This window comes from Tiliqua scincoides, chromosome 14, assembly GCF_035046505.1.
Source record: "Tiliqua scincoides isolate rTilSci1 chromosome 14, rTilSci1.hap2, whole genome shotgun sequence".
Taxonomy (NCBI): Eukaryota; Metazoa; Chordata; class Lepidosauria; order Squamata; family Scincidae; genus Tiliqua; species Tiliqua scincoides.
Window position 1 is genome coordinate 14361312 of NC_089834.1, and position 14913 is coordinate 14376224.

The 14913-nt window shown below is 50.7% G+C and overlaps 1 protein-coding gene across 8 annotated transcripts in view; it reads left to right on the forward strand.

Moving 5' to 3' along the window:
- The first annotated feature begins 3460 nt into the window (after window positions 1–3460).
- CAMKK2 (calcium/calmodulin dependent protein kinase kinase 2) overlaps window positions 3461–14913 on the forward strand; it is a 33044-nt gene continuing 21591 nt past the window's right edge. For 2 of the 8 annotated variants that reach the window (XM_066609529.1, XM_066609536.1), the window contains exons 1-3: window positions 3617–4005; window positions 4566–4799; window positions 13072–13652. In XM_066609529.1, the coding sequence (XP_066465626.1) occupies window positions 13122–13652 (531 nt within the window). In that variant the 5' untranslated portion in view covers window positions 3617–4005; window positions 4566–4799; window positions 13072–13121. Of the gene's footprint in view, window positions 3547–3616; window positions 4006–4565; window positions 4800–6085; window positions 6281–13071; window positions 13653–14913 lie in introns of those variants that run through there. The other 6 variants (XM_066609530.1, XM_066609531.1, XM_066609532.1 and 3 more) reach the window with 6 other exon arrangements.

Sequence of the window (14913 nt, forward strand, 5' to 3'; positions counted from 1 at the left end):
CTGTGTCCAAAGTCCACTGGCAACAGAGTTCTTTCCAAATGGCCAGTCTTTCCAGACAGCTCTTGTAACGGAACCCTGAGCGATGATGGGTCTTTTTAGTCTTGCATTATTCAAGGCCTCTGCAATGGGAACGCCCTTTAGTCGGGATCTCGGAGCTGGAGATCCGCTCAGACCAGCTTTTAGTGCTTGCAAAAGTAATAAAGTCAGATGAGTCCCGACCTGAGCTATTCTTTTTATTTGTTTTTTGCTAAGATGATGTCAGTGCTTCTGAGCAGACGGCTGATTTCTTCCTCTGCTTGACTGGTCAGAGTCGGTGTGTCTGGGTGGAGGTACTTTAAAATCTTGGACCTGATTTCCATAAAAACCTCCATAATACAATACAATTTTAAATTGACCAACAGCCAAAAAAATCTGATGGCCTTTCTTGGTCATCAGATTTCTCCTCAGACTTTATTCAAGGCGGTTTACATAGGCAGGCTGTACTAAATCCCTGTAGGGATTTTTACAATTGAAGAAGTTTCTGTCTTTCAAGAACCACAACATTTCAGATGGATCTTTTATGATCTGGTATCACATTCTGGCCTCCAGTTTCCTCCCACGCAGGCTGACAAGCAGCTCCTTCATATCTCACTTGAAGGGTGGCCAAAGAGCAGGTGGAATAACTCAGCTAGGCTTGTCAGCTGCTTCAAGGTTTCGCCATTCACAGTGCCGGTGGCCTCGAACTGGCGACCTGTGGATGTTAACTTCAGGCAAATGGAGGCTCTACCCTCTAGACCAGACCTCCTGCCCTCCTTACTCCGAAGTAAGTTCCATTGAGTTCAGTGGGGCATACTCCCAGGAAAGTTGATGATGATGTTGGCAACCTTCAGTCTCGAAAGACTCTGGTATTGCGCTCTGAAAGGTGGTTCTGGAACAGCGTCTAGTGTGGCTGAAAAGGCCAATTCGGGAGTGACAATCCCTTCCACACCGTGAGCAAGTGCAGTCCCTGGTCTGTCTCCCTGGCTATGGGCCTTCCTTCTTTGCCTCTTTGCCTCAGACTGTTGGCCAAGTGTCTCTTCAAACTGGGAAAGGCCATGCTGCACAGCCTGCCTCCAAGTGGGCCGCTCAGGAAAGTGTGCATAGGATTGCAGCCTTAGGGCCCAACCCTATTTTCCAGCACCGATGCAGTCACAATGAAGCCCCTGGTAAGGGAACAAATGTTCCCACACCTTGAGGAGACTTCTGTGACTGCCCCACCACTGCCACAGGACATAGCACATGCCCTTTGGGCAAAGCTGCATGAGTGCTGGAAAGGTGGATAGGATTGAGCCCTGAGACTCTCTCTCTCTGCCTGATTCTTATTGAGTCACTGGCAGTTCAGGCCACAAGTGAAGCCCCAGTGCAAAGACTTAATGCTGGGTGCGGTGTCTAGGAATTATCAGATAACTCTGTAGCGACAGTATACAAGCATGGGTGAGAAACACCGGTCTGTTTCTCCATCTGATACACCCGACTGTGGGTGTGCTTTACTGGTGAGGAAGTTTAATGTATGATTTGTGTCCAATCTTGGGAGGTAAACACCGAGGCTGCCCTGGCTGTTATCGTGTGGGCTCTGCTTTTTCTTCTGAGCCTCTAAGTGAGGGCAGACCTACCACCCAAGCCAGGAGGGAGGTGCAGTCATCCCGGGTGAGCCGTAAGTAGCTGATGTGTTATTTCTGGTGTGGAGCCTTTCGCTTTCTGAACTTTCCCTAATCTCTACATAAGAACCTCTAGTAAATCTATCACTTGCGTGTTTACAGGCAGAGTATTCACTAAGAGCTTGAGTAGCAAGGCGGCTCGGTGTGCAATCCTATACACACCTGGGAGGAAATTGCATTGGACCACAATAGGTCTTGCTTCCAAGTCGCCACACATACAGCTTGTGCTGTGAGAGATTGAGTGATGTGCTGTGAATTCTTGGGCTACCCGCCCACCTCACAGGTGCAGTGTGGGGACACATAAGACTGACCTGCCTCTCAGATCAGTAGAGTGTTTTGAGCACCCGAAAGCCTGTTTTGTTAGATGAACTCCAGTGTGTTATTGCTTTTTAATATGAATTGCATGGTGCTTTATGAGTGTGCAGCGAGCATTATGTGTCTCACCTTGTTGCTGGCCTGGTAACAATGGTGAGGAAATATTATTCCCACATTGCAGATGGGGAAAACTGAGGCTGAGAGGGTGGTGCTTGTCTCAGGCCATTGCAAGGTTCAAGCTAGGAAAAGGGAGTGCAAGGTTCAAGCTAGGAAAGTCCTGATCTTGCAACTTGCTTTGCTACACCAGTTTATATCCAGAGCCAAAACCAGCTATTTTCAGCTGCCGTGCTGTAGCGCACTGGTGTGCTGTGCATGGGCTGCAGGTGTGCCACAGGATTTGGGGGGCTGCATCGTGCTGGAAAGCTGGATCGGATTGGGCCCTGACTTCAGAGTAAATGTGGCTAGGCTTGCACTGTAAAGGCTTGCGGTCTGGATGCAGTGGGACTGCCTTGCTTCCAGGGAAAGACTGCTGACAGCAGCTGCCTTGCTGTGGCAGAAGGGACTGCATGTGTGCTTTTGAGGACCGGCACCTGCTCTGTCATCAGGTGAGGCTCAAATGTCTGCAGTCTGCCGCTGGAGGCCCGGGCCCCACTGGTCCTGCACCCATCAGTGGGTCCTCCTCCTGCATCCATCAGTAGGTCCTACACTCATCAGTGGGTGCCTGCACCCATCAGTTGGTCCTGCATGCATCAGTGGGTCGTCCTCCTGCACCCATCAGTGGGTCCTCCTCCTGCAACCATCAGTGGGTCGTCCTCCTGCACCCATTAGTGGGTGCTACATGCATCGCTGGGTCCTGCACCCATCAGGTGGTCCTCCTCCTGCATCCATCAGTGGGTGCTGCACCCATCAGTGGGTCCTCCTCCTGCATCCATCAGTAGGTCCTACACTCATCGGTGGGTGCCTGCACCCATCAGTGGGTTGTCCTCCTGCACCCATCAGTGGGTGCCTGCACCCATCAGTGGCTCGTCCTCCTGCACCCATCAGTGGGTCCTCCTCCTGCACCCATCAGTGGCTCCTGCACCCATCAGTGGGTCCTCCTCCTGCACCCATCAGTGGCTCCTGCACCCATCAGTGGGTCCTCCTCCTGCACCCATCAGTGGCTCCTGCACCCATCAGTGGGTCGTCCTCCTGCACCCATCAGTGGGTCCTGCACCCATCAGTGGGTCGTCCTCCTGCACCCATCAGAGGCTCCTGCATGCATCGCTGGGTCCTGCACCCACCAGTGGGTCCTCCGCCTGCACCCACCGGCGGGTGCCCCTCCCGCAGCCCCGGCCGGCGGCTCTGAGCCCCCGCCCTGCGCAGCCAGCAGAGCCCCGCCAGGCGTCTCCGGGCCGCGCCGGCCAATCAGCCGCGCGCCACTCGCAGGCGCCTCTGCGGGAGCGGCCGGGCGGCGCAGCCAATCGGGGCGCAGCTGGCGGCATCTGGCGCGGGGAGGGCGCGATGGGCAGCCTGCGGGGCGGCGGGCTGCGCGGGCCGGGGAGGCGCGCCGCGGCAGGTGAGCGCTGCGGGCGGGCGGGGCGGGGGCGGGTGGAGGGGCTGGCCCGGCCCGCCCTGGGCCGCAGGGGGCTCCCCCTCCCGGCATCAGGCCCCCCCCAGCACCCCCCTGCTCCGGATGCGCTGGGCAGGGGCGGCTGTGCCCCCCCCGCTTGCAGGCCCCTGGCACTGGCCCTGCTGGGAGACCTGCAGGCCCCCCTGCTGACCCCTGCCCTTTGCTGACCGCACAAAGCCGTGCCAAGCCCCCCTCCTCAGCCGGCCGGCCAAGCGTTTGGCCAACAGCCAGGCTGGTTTGCGGTGGGCTTGCCCAGAGCCTTTGCCGGGGGCCGGGCTGTCCGGCCAGGGTGGGCAACCCGGGCTGTGGCTGGCAGGAAGGCGTCCTGCAGAGAGAGGAGCAGCTCAGGATTCCGCCTTGTCTTCCAGGAGTGGAGATCCGGCATTCTGCGCTGGACCCTTCCTGGTTTGTCCGCCCAAGAGGGAAGATTTGGGTCTGGGGGGGGGGGAACTGCTCAGGGCAGGGGACAAGCCGGAGGGTCGTCATTGGGCACAGCATTAAGCTTTTCTCCCGCTCTGCTCAGACTGGCGCTCAGAGTCATCCACTGCTATTCAGGACATGGGCTAAAACTGCCATTTTCAACCTTTTGCGTCTCACGGCACGCTCAGAAGGGCGCTGAAATTGTCAAGGCCCACCACCCATTTTGGGACCATTGACAAGGCACACCGCGCTGCGGGGGGCTTACACACCCCAATGGCCCTACTGACAAATGACTCTCCCCCAGACTTAGCAAGGAACACCTGTGGACCAGTGCTTGAAAATCACAGGGCTGAAACAGGAACTGGTTTATAGACGGCTTAGTGGGGGATCTGACTGGCAATTTGTCTAAAAGCATCCGTAAGCCATTGCCTTCATCCCTGCTTGTGGGCTTCCCAGGTTGGCTATTGCAGGAGGGAGGATACTGGATTTAATTGTCCTCCAATCCTAGCCAGCCAGTCTCTTAAGTTCTTCTCTTTTTGTTGTAGCTTATTGATTTCTCTAGCAGCGTAGAGAGTAGGAGTGCAAGAGGACGGCTCTGGAGCATCTTGCTTCCTTGGCAGTGAGGGTCTGAGTGGATGAGGTGATTTTAAGGTCCGAAGCTGGAGTATGCTTGTGCAATGAGGACTAGAGACTTTGCTTTTCAGACAGGAGCTGGCCTTCTAAGGCTCCCTTCCGAAGACTGCACCTGGCCCACATAGAGCTTTCCAGTGAAGCCTGAGGTACACATGATTAAGATACGGACTTATTAATTGCTTTTAATTACTATTATTTTAAATAATAGAGTTTTTGAAAATGGTGTTATTCGTTTTACTCAGAAGTAAGCCTGTTGTGTTCTGTGAAAGGCTGTCACCCTATCTTACTTGCAGGAAGCAAACACCACTAGTAATTTTTTGCGTGTCCTTGCCCTGAAGGGTTTACCATTTATAAATCCACATGGGGAGAGAAGTGGAGGTAGGAATAAACAGGGGAAAAATACGTGATTATTGTCGTTACATCTTGAACTTTGACTTGCAGCGTAATCCTATGTGTGTTTACTCAGGAGTAAATACCACTGTGTTCAACGGGGCTCACTCGCAGGAGAGTGTATTTAAGATTGCAACATTGGTGACAGAGAAGGGGAATGGTGACTAGGGAGCTGGGTCAGAGGTAGGCATGTGAAAGGCGCCCTCTGCGTTAATCAGAACATTTTTGATCTTCTGTGCTTCTCCTTGCTGAAGCAGACCAGGGCCCAGCATTTTGGCTGCAGTAGCGCTCTGCCTGTTGACCACTGGGCACTCAGAGGTGACATACAAAGACTACCTTTCCTGTTGTTCCTGGCTTCTGGTATTGAAGAACTATATTACTGTACGTCTCTACTTGGAGGTTCCGTTTTCCATACATTTATGAAGTCTAGTGGCCATCTTGTGGCAGTGAGTCTCACAAGCTCATTACGGCTGGCGTAAAGAATGTTTCCTTTTATCAGACCTGAGCCTATTGCCAGCGTGTTGCTTGATCCCAAATTCGAGCTCTGTAAGACAAGGCCAAATGCCCCCCTCCCCTGCATTGTTTATAACTTTACAAGCCTCTATTGTGTGTGTCCCCTCTCCAGTCCTTTAGGAGTTGGGCTCTCTCTTGTGATAATCTTTGCGCAGCCTTGGGTGCTGTTTTTCCATGTACCAGCCAGAATGCAAAGCGGGTGTTTTAATGCAATTATGTTTCCATAGACCACGTAATCGGGATTCTCAAGGATTTTGCTGCTTTGTGTAGGTGTCAGTGGAACAAAATGGCTATGGTGTGTGTGGGGGTTTTTGTTGTTTTTTTTTAAATTTTCCAGAACAAGATTTGAGGCCAATGAATAGAACGACCTTGTGTCCTCGGAGCATGGGAAATGTGATATTTAAAGTGAAAGGAAACAAAGAACCTAGTTTGTCCCTTTTAAAACTCAGTTCTTTCAAGCAAGACTGCCTGTGCTTCTCTCTGCTTGGTGCTCTCCCTTTTTTGTCCTTCTCCTCCTCTTGTTTTATCTTTCAACCTTATCGCTACAGATTCTCAACATTCCCATGAGCTGACGATCCCCGAAATGTGTGATGTTGGTGTGTGAGCTGCTATTCCTCCCCGCCCCCCATCCTAGCTCTTCTGGGTACATCTTGCAAAAAATTATCTTTATGCAGCAATACTGAGTTCTCAGGAAGCCAGTTTATGCAATCGGCAGATATAGATGGTAAGCCCTAGAATTCAAGGATCAGATAAGTATGGACTGAGTGGGTAATGATTCCGCATTTGAGTGAACTCGGGGGAAGGGGGGAGAAGCAACCCCCTCTGTGGATATAGGAATCTTGATTGTTAGGCAGAAGAGTTCAGCTCAGCCTGTTCCCTGATATTCTATATCTGTCTGAATTTTTTTTCCTGGGAGGTGTGTGACACGCCTCCCCCGCACCTGCAACCTTGCAGTCCAGGAAAACTTTTCTGCTTAATTGTATAATCTGACCCAAAGCACCTCCTAATTGAAGGGGAAAGAAAAGGTTGGAACATAAGAACAGCCCCACTGGATCAGGCCATAGGCCCATCTAGTCCAGCTTCTTGTATCTCACAGCGGCCCACCAAATGCCCCAGGGAGCACACCAGATAACAAGAAGACCTGCAAGGCTTCCTGGGAATTGTAGTTAAGAACATAAGAACAGCCCCACTGGATCAGGCCATAGGCCCATCTAGTCCAGCTTTTTGTATCTCACAGCGGCCCACCAAATGCCCCAGGGAGCACACCAGATAACAAGAGACCTGCAAGGCCTCCTGGGAATTGTAGTTTAAGAACATAAGAACAGCCCCACTGGATCAGGCCATAGGCCCATCTAGTCCAGCTTCCTGTATCTCACAGCGGCCCACCAAATGCCCCAGGGATCACACCAGATAACAAGAGACCTCATCCTGGTACCCTCCCTTGCATCTGGCACTCTGACATAGCCCATCTCTGTAATCTGAAGGTTGCACATGTACATCATGGCTTGTAACCCATAATGGATTTTTCCTCCAGAAACTTGTCCAATCCCCTTTTAAAGGCGTCCAGGCCAGACGCCATCACCACATCCTGTGGCAAGGAGTTCCACAGACCAACCACACGCTGAGTAAAGAAATATTTTCTTTTGTCTATCCTAACCCGCCCAACACTCAATTTGAGTGGATGTCCCCTGGTTCTGGTGTTATGTGAGAGTATAAAGAGCATCTCTCTCTGTCCATCCCCTGCATAATTTTGTATGTCTCAATCATGTCCCCCCTCAGGCACCTCTTTTCTAGGCTTTTCTAAGGTTGTTTTAGTCCACCATAGAGGATGTATATAGTACATTCCAGTGGCTGATTTTTCTTATAGGAATCATTACAACAAACCACGTAAGGTAGAGCGGTCTTGTTTTTAATCCCCGTTTTGTCAATAGGAAAGTAGGGGTTCCTCTGATGAGAGTTGTCAGCTCTCCAGCATGGGCTTGGAGTCTCCAGGAAACAGCATTGATTTCCAGGAGATGACTGAAAGTGAGCTGGAGATGTTAACTGGACCTCCCTGGCTAACTGACGTGACATCACGCTGGGAGGAACAAATCCCCAGGAGTGGCTTCAGTCGGAGTGGCAGCCCAACCACAGACCCATCCCGTGAGTTTAGGGTGCTGAGGAACTGTGACCCAGGGATGGGGCCCCCTCAGAGTTCCAGAGCACATTCATTTGCTTTTAGTGAGGCCCCGCAGCAAACGGGGGGCCAGTGCAATTTTGTTAGAGCTTGAGCAATCGTCTTCCTGCTCTCACACCCAGGGTTGCAGCTCAGCAGCTTTCCAGACCAACTGAAGCTACTGCACCCTCCTCAAAGACTAATTTATCACCTTGAAGCCATTGACATGAGTAGCCTTAAAAGGAGATTAGGAAGAGTCCTGCAGGTCCAACAACAGCTATTAGCCGTAGCCAGAGAACCTCCATGTTGAGGTGCAGTCTACCCCTGAATACTGGGGAGGGGAGGGTGGCAGCAATAGCAGAATGCTTCCCAGAGCATCAGGCTGTCCACTGTGAAAAAGAAGATGGACCTGTCTAGGAAGGCTGGAAAGAGCTCAGAAGGCTGTAGCCTGGGGGCGGTGGTGTTAATTTAATTTAATTTTTTTGTTTGTTTTTTAATCCAGATGATTTGGCTTCCCGTGTTGTTTGCTTGGAAAGTTACAGCCTTTGCTTTGCCGCCGAGTTTCAGTACTTAACAGAGCAAAGTCTGACACCGAACTTTGTTTGCAGGCTTTGAAGAGCTGCCTGGAAAATGGGATCCTTTGGGGAGGGCAGGTTTAGGAACGGAACAAGAATGGAAAGAGTTATAACGGGGCCCGTGTCGACCTGATTAAAAACAGGCAAAAGTTGTGGTCTCGTGTCAGATTAGCTGAGCAGATCTGCAGAAAGAAAGGAAGACCTTTGCCTGGAGCTTTGGAGGTAGCTGGCGAGAAGCAGAACCATGGAAGGGAAACTTAAAGGCTAAGGTTCCAACACTGAGCCGTCTCCTTCTCCTCCAGGTAGTATTTCTTGCCGGGATTTTCTCCTGGGCCCATCTGGGTTCCGAAAAGCTGGGCTGGCCTTTCCGAGTTGAAGAGCGAATGGCCGAACTTTGGTGCCAGGCAGGGACGGCCGTGTTGTTCTGTTGGGGGGGGGAACCCCTCCCTTGCTAACCCAGTCAAACATGCAGCTGGCTGGACACGTGTGTTGCTAGTGGGGACTAAGCTTTTGCACACTTGGATGTAAGAAGGAGCTGCGTTATTTCTTGAAAAGAATGGGTGAGAAAAATGGAAGTGTTACGTAACAGTAAACCAAGAATACTGTTTCCCTTCAGACTTCATCACTTATGCTAATATATTAAGGGCACGATCCTAACCAGGTCTACTCAGAAGTAAGTCCTATTTTGTTCAGTGGGGCTTACTCTCAGGAAAATGTGGTTAGGATTGCAGCCTAAGAGCCTTCCCTTCCTCTCCAGTACTTTGCAAAGAACCCTTCTCTCTCTCTTCCTTCCTTCCTTCCTTGTTCTGTTTGTTATAATTTTTCCTTCCCTCTTTCTATGTGTCAATCAGAAAAAGTTCTGGGGGGCAGAGAGAGGACACTTGTGGGTGTATGGGAGGGGTCTGCCCTGCCTATTTAATGTGGGAGGAAAACATAGGTAATGTGGGACATAAGTAAAGTGTAAGGTGGTAAAGTGTAATGTGGGAGGAAAACATAGGATGCACTACCCATGTCGCAAGCAGGTTTACATGTCCCCTGGTTGGCGGAGGAAGGTTCTGGAACATGTTCTCGTGCGCATCGCCTGGGCAGTTGTGGCTGGACCTCATTGTTTCTCCAGCAACTGGAAAGTGTGCTCTGCAGAACTTGGGGCTATCATGTCGTGAGTGCGCACCTCCTTGCCGGGGGATTGCAAAGGAATGGCAACAGCACGGCCTGCCTTACAAGGTTGTTGTGAACGCTGCCGCAGTGCGGTCTTTGAATGGCTTTCTGGACATTCAGGCAAGTGCTGTGTAAACTCAGTGAGGCTGCAATTCCTTGAACTGAGTGGGGCTTACTCCTGAGTAAACTTGCCTAGGACAGCGCTGTAAGTACAGCTTCTTTCTAGTTATTGCAGGTGCAAAGGCACTCTTAACTGCGGGCCCTTTTGCTTTGGCAACCACTTCCCCTCCGGCAGGCCTTGACTTTCTGCTTCCTGCACCTCTACTGTCCTGTGACAATCCACTTCCTTTTTTGGTGCACTTTCTGACGCGGGTTTCAGCGGGAGGAGAGCCGGGGATATTCGGCAGTAGCTGTGGGTGCTGCAATCCAGGCACCGTTCCCGGTTAATGGGATAGCTATTTATATATGCGATGGTTGGCGGCGCTCCCAAAATGCAGACCCTACAGCAAATGTTAGTGGGGAGGGGAATCTGCTGCTACTCTTGATGTGCTCCGTGTATACGTATTAAATGCATTTATGAGACCGAGCGGGAAAGTGCAGTTGTGATGGATTCATAGGAAAGCTTTTTATCCATTATAAAAGCAAAAGCCATCTAATGGTAACGAAATCCAGGTCCTAGATTTCCTGATGCGGTAGGCTTGCAGGCCGGCACCGAAACTCCCACACAAGATTGGCTGTAGGTTGTGCCCGTATTGGTTGCTTAATACAGTTTGAACCCTCCACGTCAAAAGAGGCACCTGAGGCAGCAAGTTCCCAGTTTTAACATTGTACCAAGCCATATGTTTTTGCCGCTGCTGTCTCTCAAACCCACCTGCTGAGCAAAACCGTACATGGGACCGTATGTTCAGCTGTGATCTGTCACCCTTTCATATGAACATGAAGTCCTGCTGGTTCGTGCCGAACCCTCATCTAATCCAGTGTCAGATTGATGGTTCCCACAACGGACCACCAGCTACTTCTGGGAAGTCCATAAGGTGGAGACCAGGGCACCCCTTTCTCTCAACCATTGCCCCCTCTGCAATTGGTATTCAAAGACTGCTGTTGAACCAGGAGGTGGTACATACCCATCCGGAGGAGTAGCCGTTGATAGACCTGTACTCCAATCCCTTTCAGAGCGATTAACGGACAGGTTACATAATTATATTTCTATACAGTATTACTTTTTGTATTTTTTTTTTAAGTTATGTGTCATTATTTGAGTATGTTTTAGTTTTGCTAAACAGATGTCTTGGTTACCCCACCTTGTTGGGAATATAAGACCTCCAAATAAAGAATAAATAAATGTTTTGGGGCCCAATCCTATCCAGCTTTCAAGCACTGGTGCAGCCATGCCAATGGGGTATGTGCTGCATCCTGTGGTGGTGGTGGTGAGCAATCATGGAGGCCTCCTCAAAGTAAGGGATCAAACATTCCCTTACTTCAGGGCTGCATCAGTGCTTGAAAATTGGATAGGACTGGGCCTTTTGTGAGAAGATCAATGCAGTCACATTTGAGTTCTTTAAGAAGGGTGGGTGTCATCTGAACTCAGTGATTGATTAATGTTATCTAATGGGTTCAACCATCTCCCTGGCAGATTTCCTGCTTCTAATTGAAGAAGGCTTTGTTGTTGCCCTCCTCTTTTCAGCCATGGGTTCCTCATATTCTCTCCTTGTATCCCTTACCGCTTGCTAACATTTCTGTGGCCGGCATCCATGTTTCTTTTTGTCCTCCTCATTTGGGCAAGACTTCCATTTTCAAAAGGAGGCCTCCTTGCCTTTTATAGCGTCGACTCCACTTGTGGACTGCGTTGGCCCCACCTCTGGGACCTGGGGTGCCCTTCCTACCTAGGGGTTTATATTCTAGTGGAGCTTCTGTCACTGTGGTTTGAAATAGCCTTCATGTACGCTGGAGGGATTTGACCCTCTCGGCTTTCCCCTTTAACTTCCCATTTACTCCTTCCCCATTGTGAAATCAAAGGTGTCTGTGTTGGACCGTGTTTCGTGTTCTTGAATTAGTCAGGGCAGTGGGGATTTCCGGTAGTAACCAGGAAGAAGTTGCGGAATGCAAGTTGTGTGTTTTGAAAACTGCTCGTTAGAATAGTGTGTTATTCCTGCTCTTAATTGTGTTTTCTCCTTTTGTATATTGAATTTTAACAAGCCAATTAAGGGCAACTTTTTGTCTGAGTTTAGGAGAAAATTGTGTAGTTTTCATTGTATTCGTATCATTTAGCACCCCGAAAAGCAGTTGTATGATAATAAGAGGAGTTTTTGGCTTCCGCCACCCCCTTCCATTTTTATTTTTGTATCTCTGACGTGCAAGTTTCCTTCAGACCGATTTGCTGGGCCGGAGGGCAGTTTTAATTTTAGACAAATCTCTCTCTAAGTCTGACGACTGCCTTTCCAAAAGTGTTAAGAAAGGGAAAGACAATGACACACGATGTTTTTCCTCATTTATGCTGATGGTTGCTGGTCAAAATGAAAAGTAAAAATAAATAAATAAAGATGGTGCTTCTGTCTAAAGCAGGGGTGCTCAATAGGTGGATCGCGATCTACCGGTAGATCGCGAGGCAAAATGAGTAGATCGCGGAGTGCCGACCCCCCCCTTCAGGTGCCTCTGGGAGGAAACGCTGGGAGTAAGGCCCATTGTACTAAATGGGGCTTACTCCCAGGTAAGTGTGGCTAGGATTGCAGCCTCACAGCCTAATCCTAGGCATGTCTACTCAGGAGTAAGTCCTGTTATACTCAGTGGGGCTCAAGGTACACCAACATACATTGTACATATAAATGTTATATGTTATGATGGCGCGAACATTGTAAAAAAAACTCTGGTAGATCTCCGGGCCTTGCTGGATTTCAAAGTAGCTCTCGAGCCAAAAAAGTGTGAGCACCCCTGGTCTAAAGGGTCTTTGCTGTCATGCGCTCCTTGGTTTACTTTTTAAAAATGTGGTGGTGATCAGATGAATGGAGGCTAGCCTGTCAATAGTCACAGTAGCTAGGAATGGAACTTCCATGGTTAGAGATGGTCAACCTGAGAGTACCAGGTGCTGGTGTCAGATAGGGGAGGGGCATTTCTAGAGTGACCAGATGAAAAGAAAAATGCAGCAGTCCTATTCTGTTCCTTCTTCCTCTTGCTCCTGCTGAACTTGCAAGGGAAAAGGGGAATGGAAGCAGGAGAGGAGAGTGGTGGCCTAGAAGGATCTAGCCCACCACTCTAGCCCACCACTTTCTTCTCCTCCGTGATTTGTCTTCACTCCGTTACCTTCTTCCTTTTGGGAATTCGGGGAGCAGGAGGGTAGTGTCTGGTGTGTTGCCTGGGTAAGGATACTGGTGGTGGCATTTGACAAGCTGCTTCAGGTGCTGGTGAGCCTTTATTGCTCAAACCTTTATTGCAAACCATGTGGTCCTCGCCACGTGGAGCAACAACTTCCAGAGATCCGTGGGGTTCTGGATTCTAATTCTGGGAGCTCCTGACATACAATAAGACTCGCATGACCCTTTGTCCATCTGTTTATTAGTGAGCAGAAAGTCAATCAGGATTCTGGTAATAAGTGTTCTTCTTTTTGCCCTTGCCTGTGTCATTTTGCTTAAGCGCCCCAATGGAGCTAACTGGGCAACTGGAATGAAGCTGGCCAGCGCACCATGTCAACATGCAGCTCCAACAGGCCCTTCGCCGAGAGGCTCGTTCGCCGCAATGAATCGTTCGGCTTTCACCAGGAGGCTCCTGCCTTTTCACGCTGTTTGTTGGCACTGAACACGAGCTGTGTGGGCACAATGGATTCTTTTGTCATGGTGGAGTTAGATTCTCACGCTGGGCCCGGGCAGGGCCAACCGGAGGACCTGGAGTCCGAGGAGCCAATGGAGCCCTGCGAGGAAGAAACAGGAGGCCCTCATCCCAGCAGACTTGAAGACGAGGGTCTCCTGGGAGTTACCCCTGGGGCCCCCTTCCACGAGATAAGGGAGCCCCGAATCAAACTGAACCTTTCCAGCCGTAAGCTCTCTCTCCAGGAACGCTCCCAGTCAGTCCAGTCGCCCGGTGGCAATGCGGGCGTAAACGGATGCTACGTCTATCCTTCTCTCCCTTATTCCCCGGTCACATCTCCGCATTCTTCACCTCGTCTTCCCCGGAGGCCAACGATAGAATCCCACAGAGTTTCTATAACGGGTTTACAGGTAAGAGAAGCATCTTTGAAAGGGGTAGAGCTGTCCTTGCCATAGTTTGTTTTCAATAACGCCTTGGTCAGTGCTCTTCAACGCATGCCTTGTTTCCAAGTTCTTTTTTTTACCCCATTCTATATGGCTTCGTATAAGGTTTGGCTTCGAGGGATTTGAGGGCCTGGGTGGGAAAAGGTCACAGTGCTCTCCTGCTCTTGCCACCATTGCTGTTGTGGCTCCAATTCTCACCTTGCTGGGATGACCAGGGAGCTGTCCAGCAGGCCAGACACGAGGGTTTCTCAGGGACCAGGGGAGCTGTCCAGCCAAGGGGTCACCTGGAACCAGGAGCTGATCCAAGAGATGAAGCATCCGCAATGTCTGAGCCCCACTGAGCAGCCTGTTGCCAGTCCTGCTGCACCGCCCCCTGCCTGCTTCCTGGAACACCAGCAGAGTCCTAGGTAGTAGCAGCAGGGTCTTCTTCCTCATCCTATCTGGGCTGCCCTCTCCTCCTTTCCTTTACTGCCGCTCCAGTTCTTCAACCACTATTTTACTTGTTAAATTCAGGGATGGCAGCCTGGGTTGGGGGGGGGGGGAGACTGGGATCTGGACTCCCAAGGGCTGGTAGTGGAGAGGGATGGGATGAATGAAAGCAGCCCCAAACTCCCAATGTGCTTTGTGATGGGTTCAAGATGACAATCCCCGACTGCAGAGCGAAGACTTGGGTTTCTCTCCCCCTCCCCATACCGAGTCTTTGAACTTTCCCTTGTCTGCCTGCAGGGGAAGGGTCGTAGCTCTGTGGAAGAGAACCTGCCATGCACACAGAAGGCCCTTGGCTTCTCCTGGGGGGCTTCTCAAAAGATGAAAGCAGGGCTTGATCAGAATATCTTGAGTGCCTGGGGGGAGGGGCTCATCAGTGAGGAGACTTCTCGGGACCTAAAGCTGCTTAGGGGTATGTGGGCCAATGACCTAACTCGGTAATTGGTCCATTTGACTTCTGAGTTTCAAGGACAAGAGACCCCTATTAGCAAAGGTGCCGTGGAGAGATTCCAGCGCGCAAAGTGAGGAGGAAAATTTCTGGAGGAAAAATCCATTACGGAGTACAAGCCATGAAGTGTATGCGCAACCTCCTGATTTTAGAAATGGGTTATGTCAGAATGCCAGATGCAAGGGAGGGCACCAGGATGAGCTCTCTTGTTATCTGGTGTGCTCTGTGGGGCATTTGGTGGGCCGCTTTGAGATACAGGAAGCTGGACTAGATGGGCCTATGGCCTGATCCAGC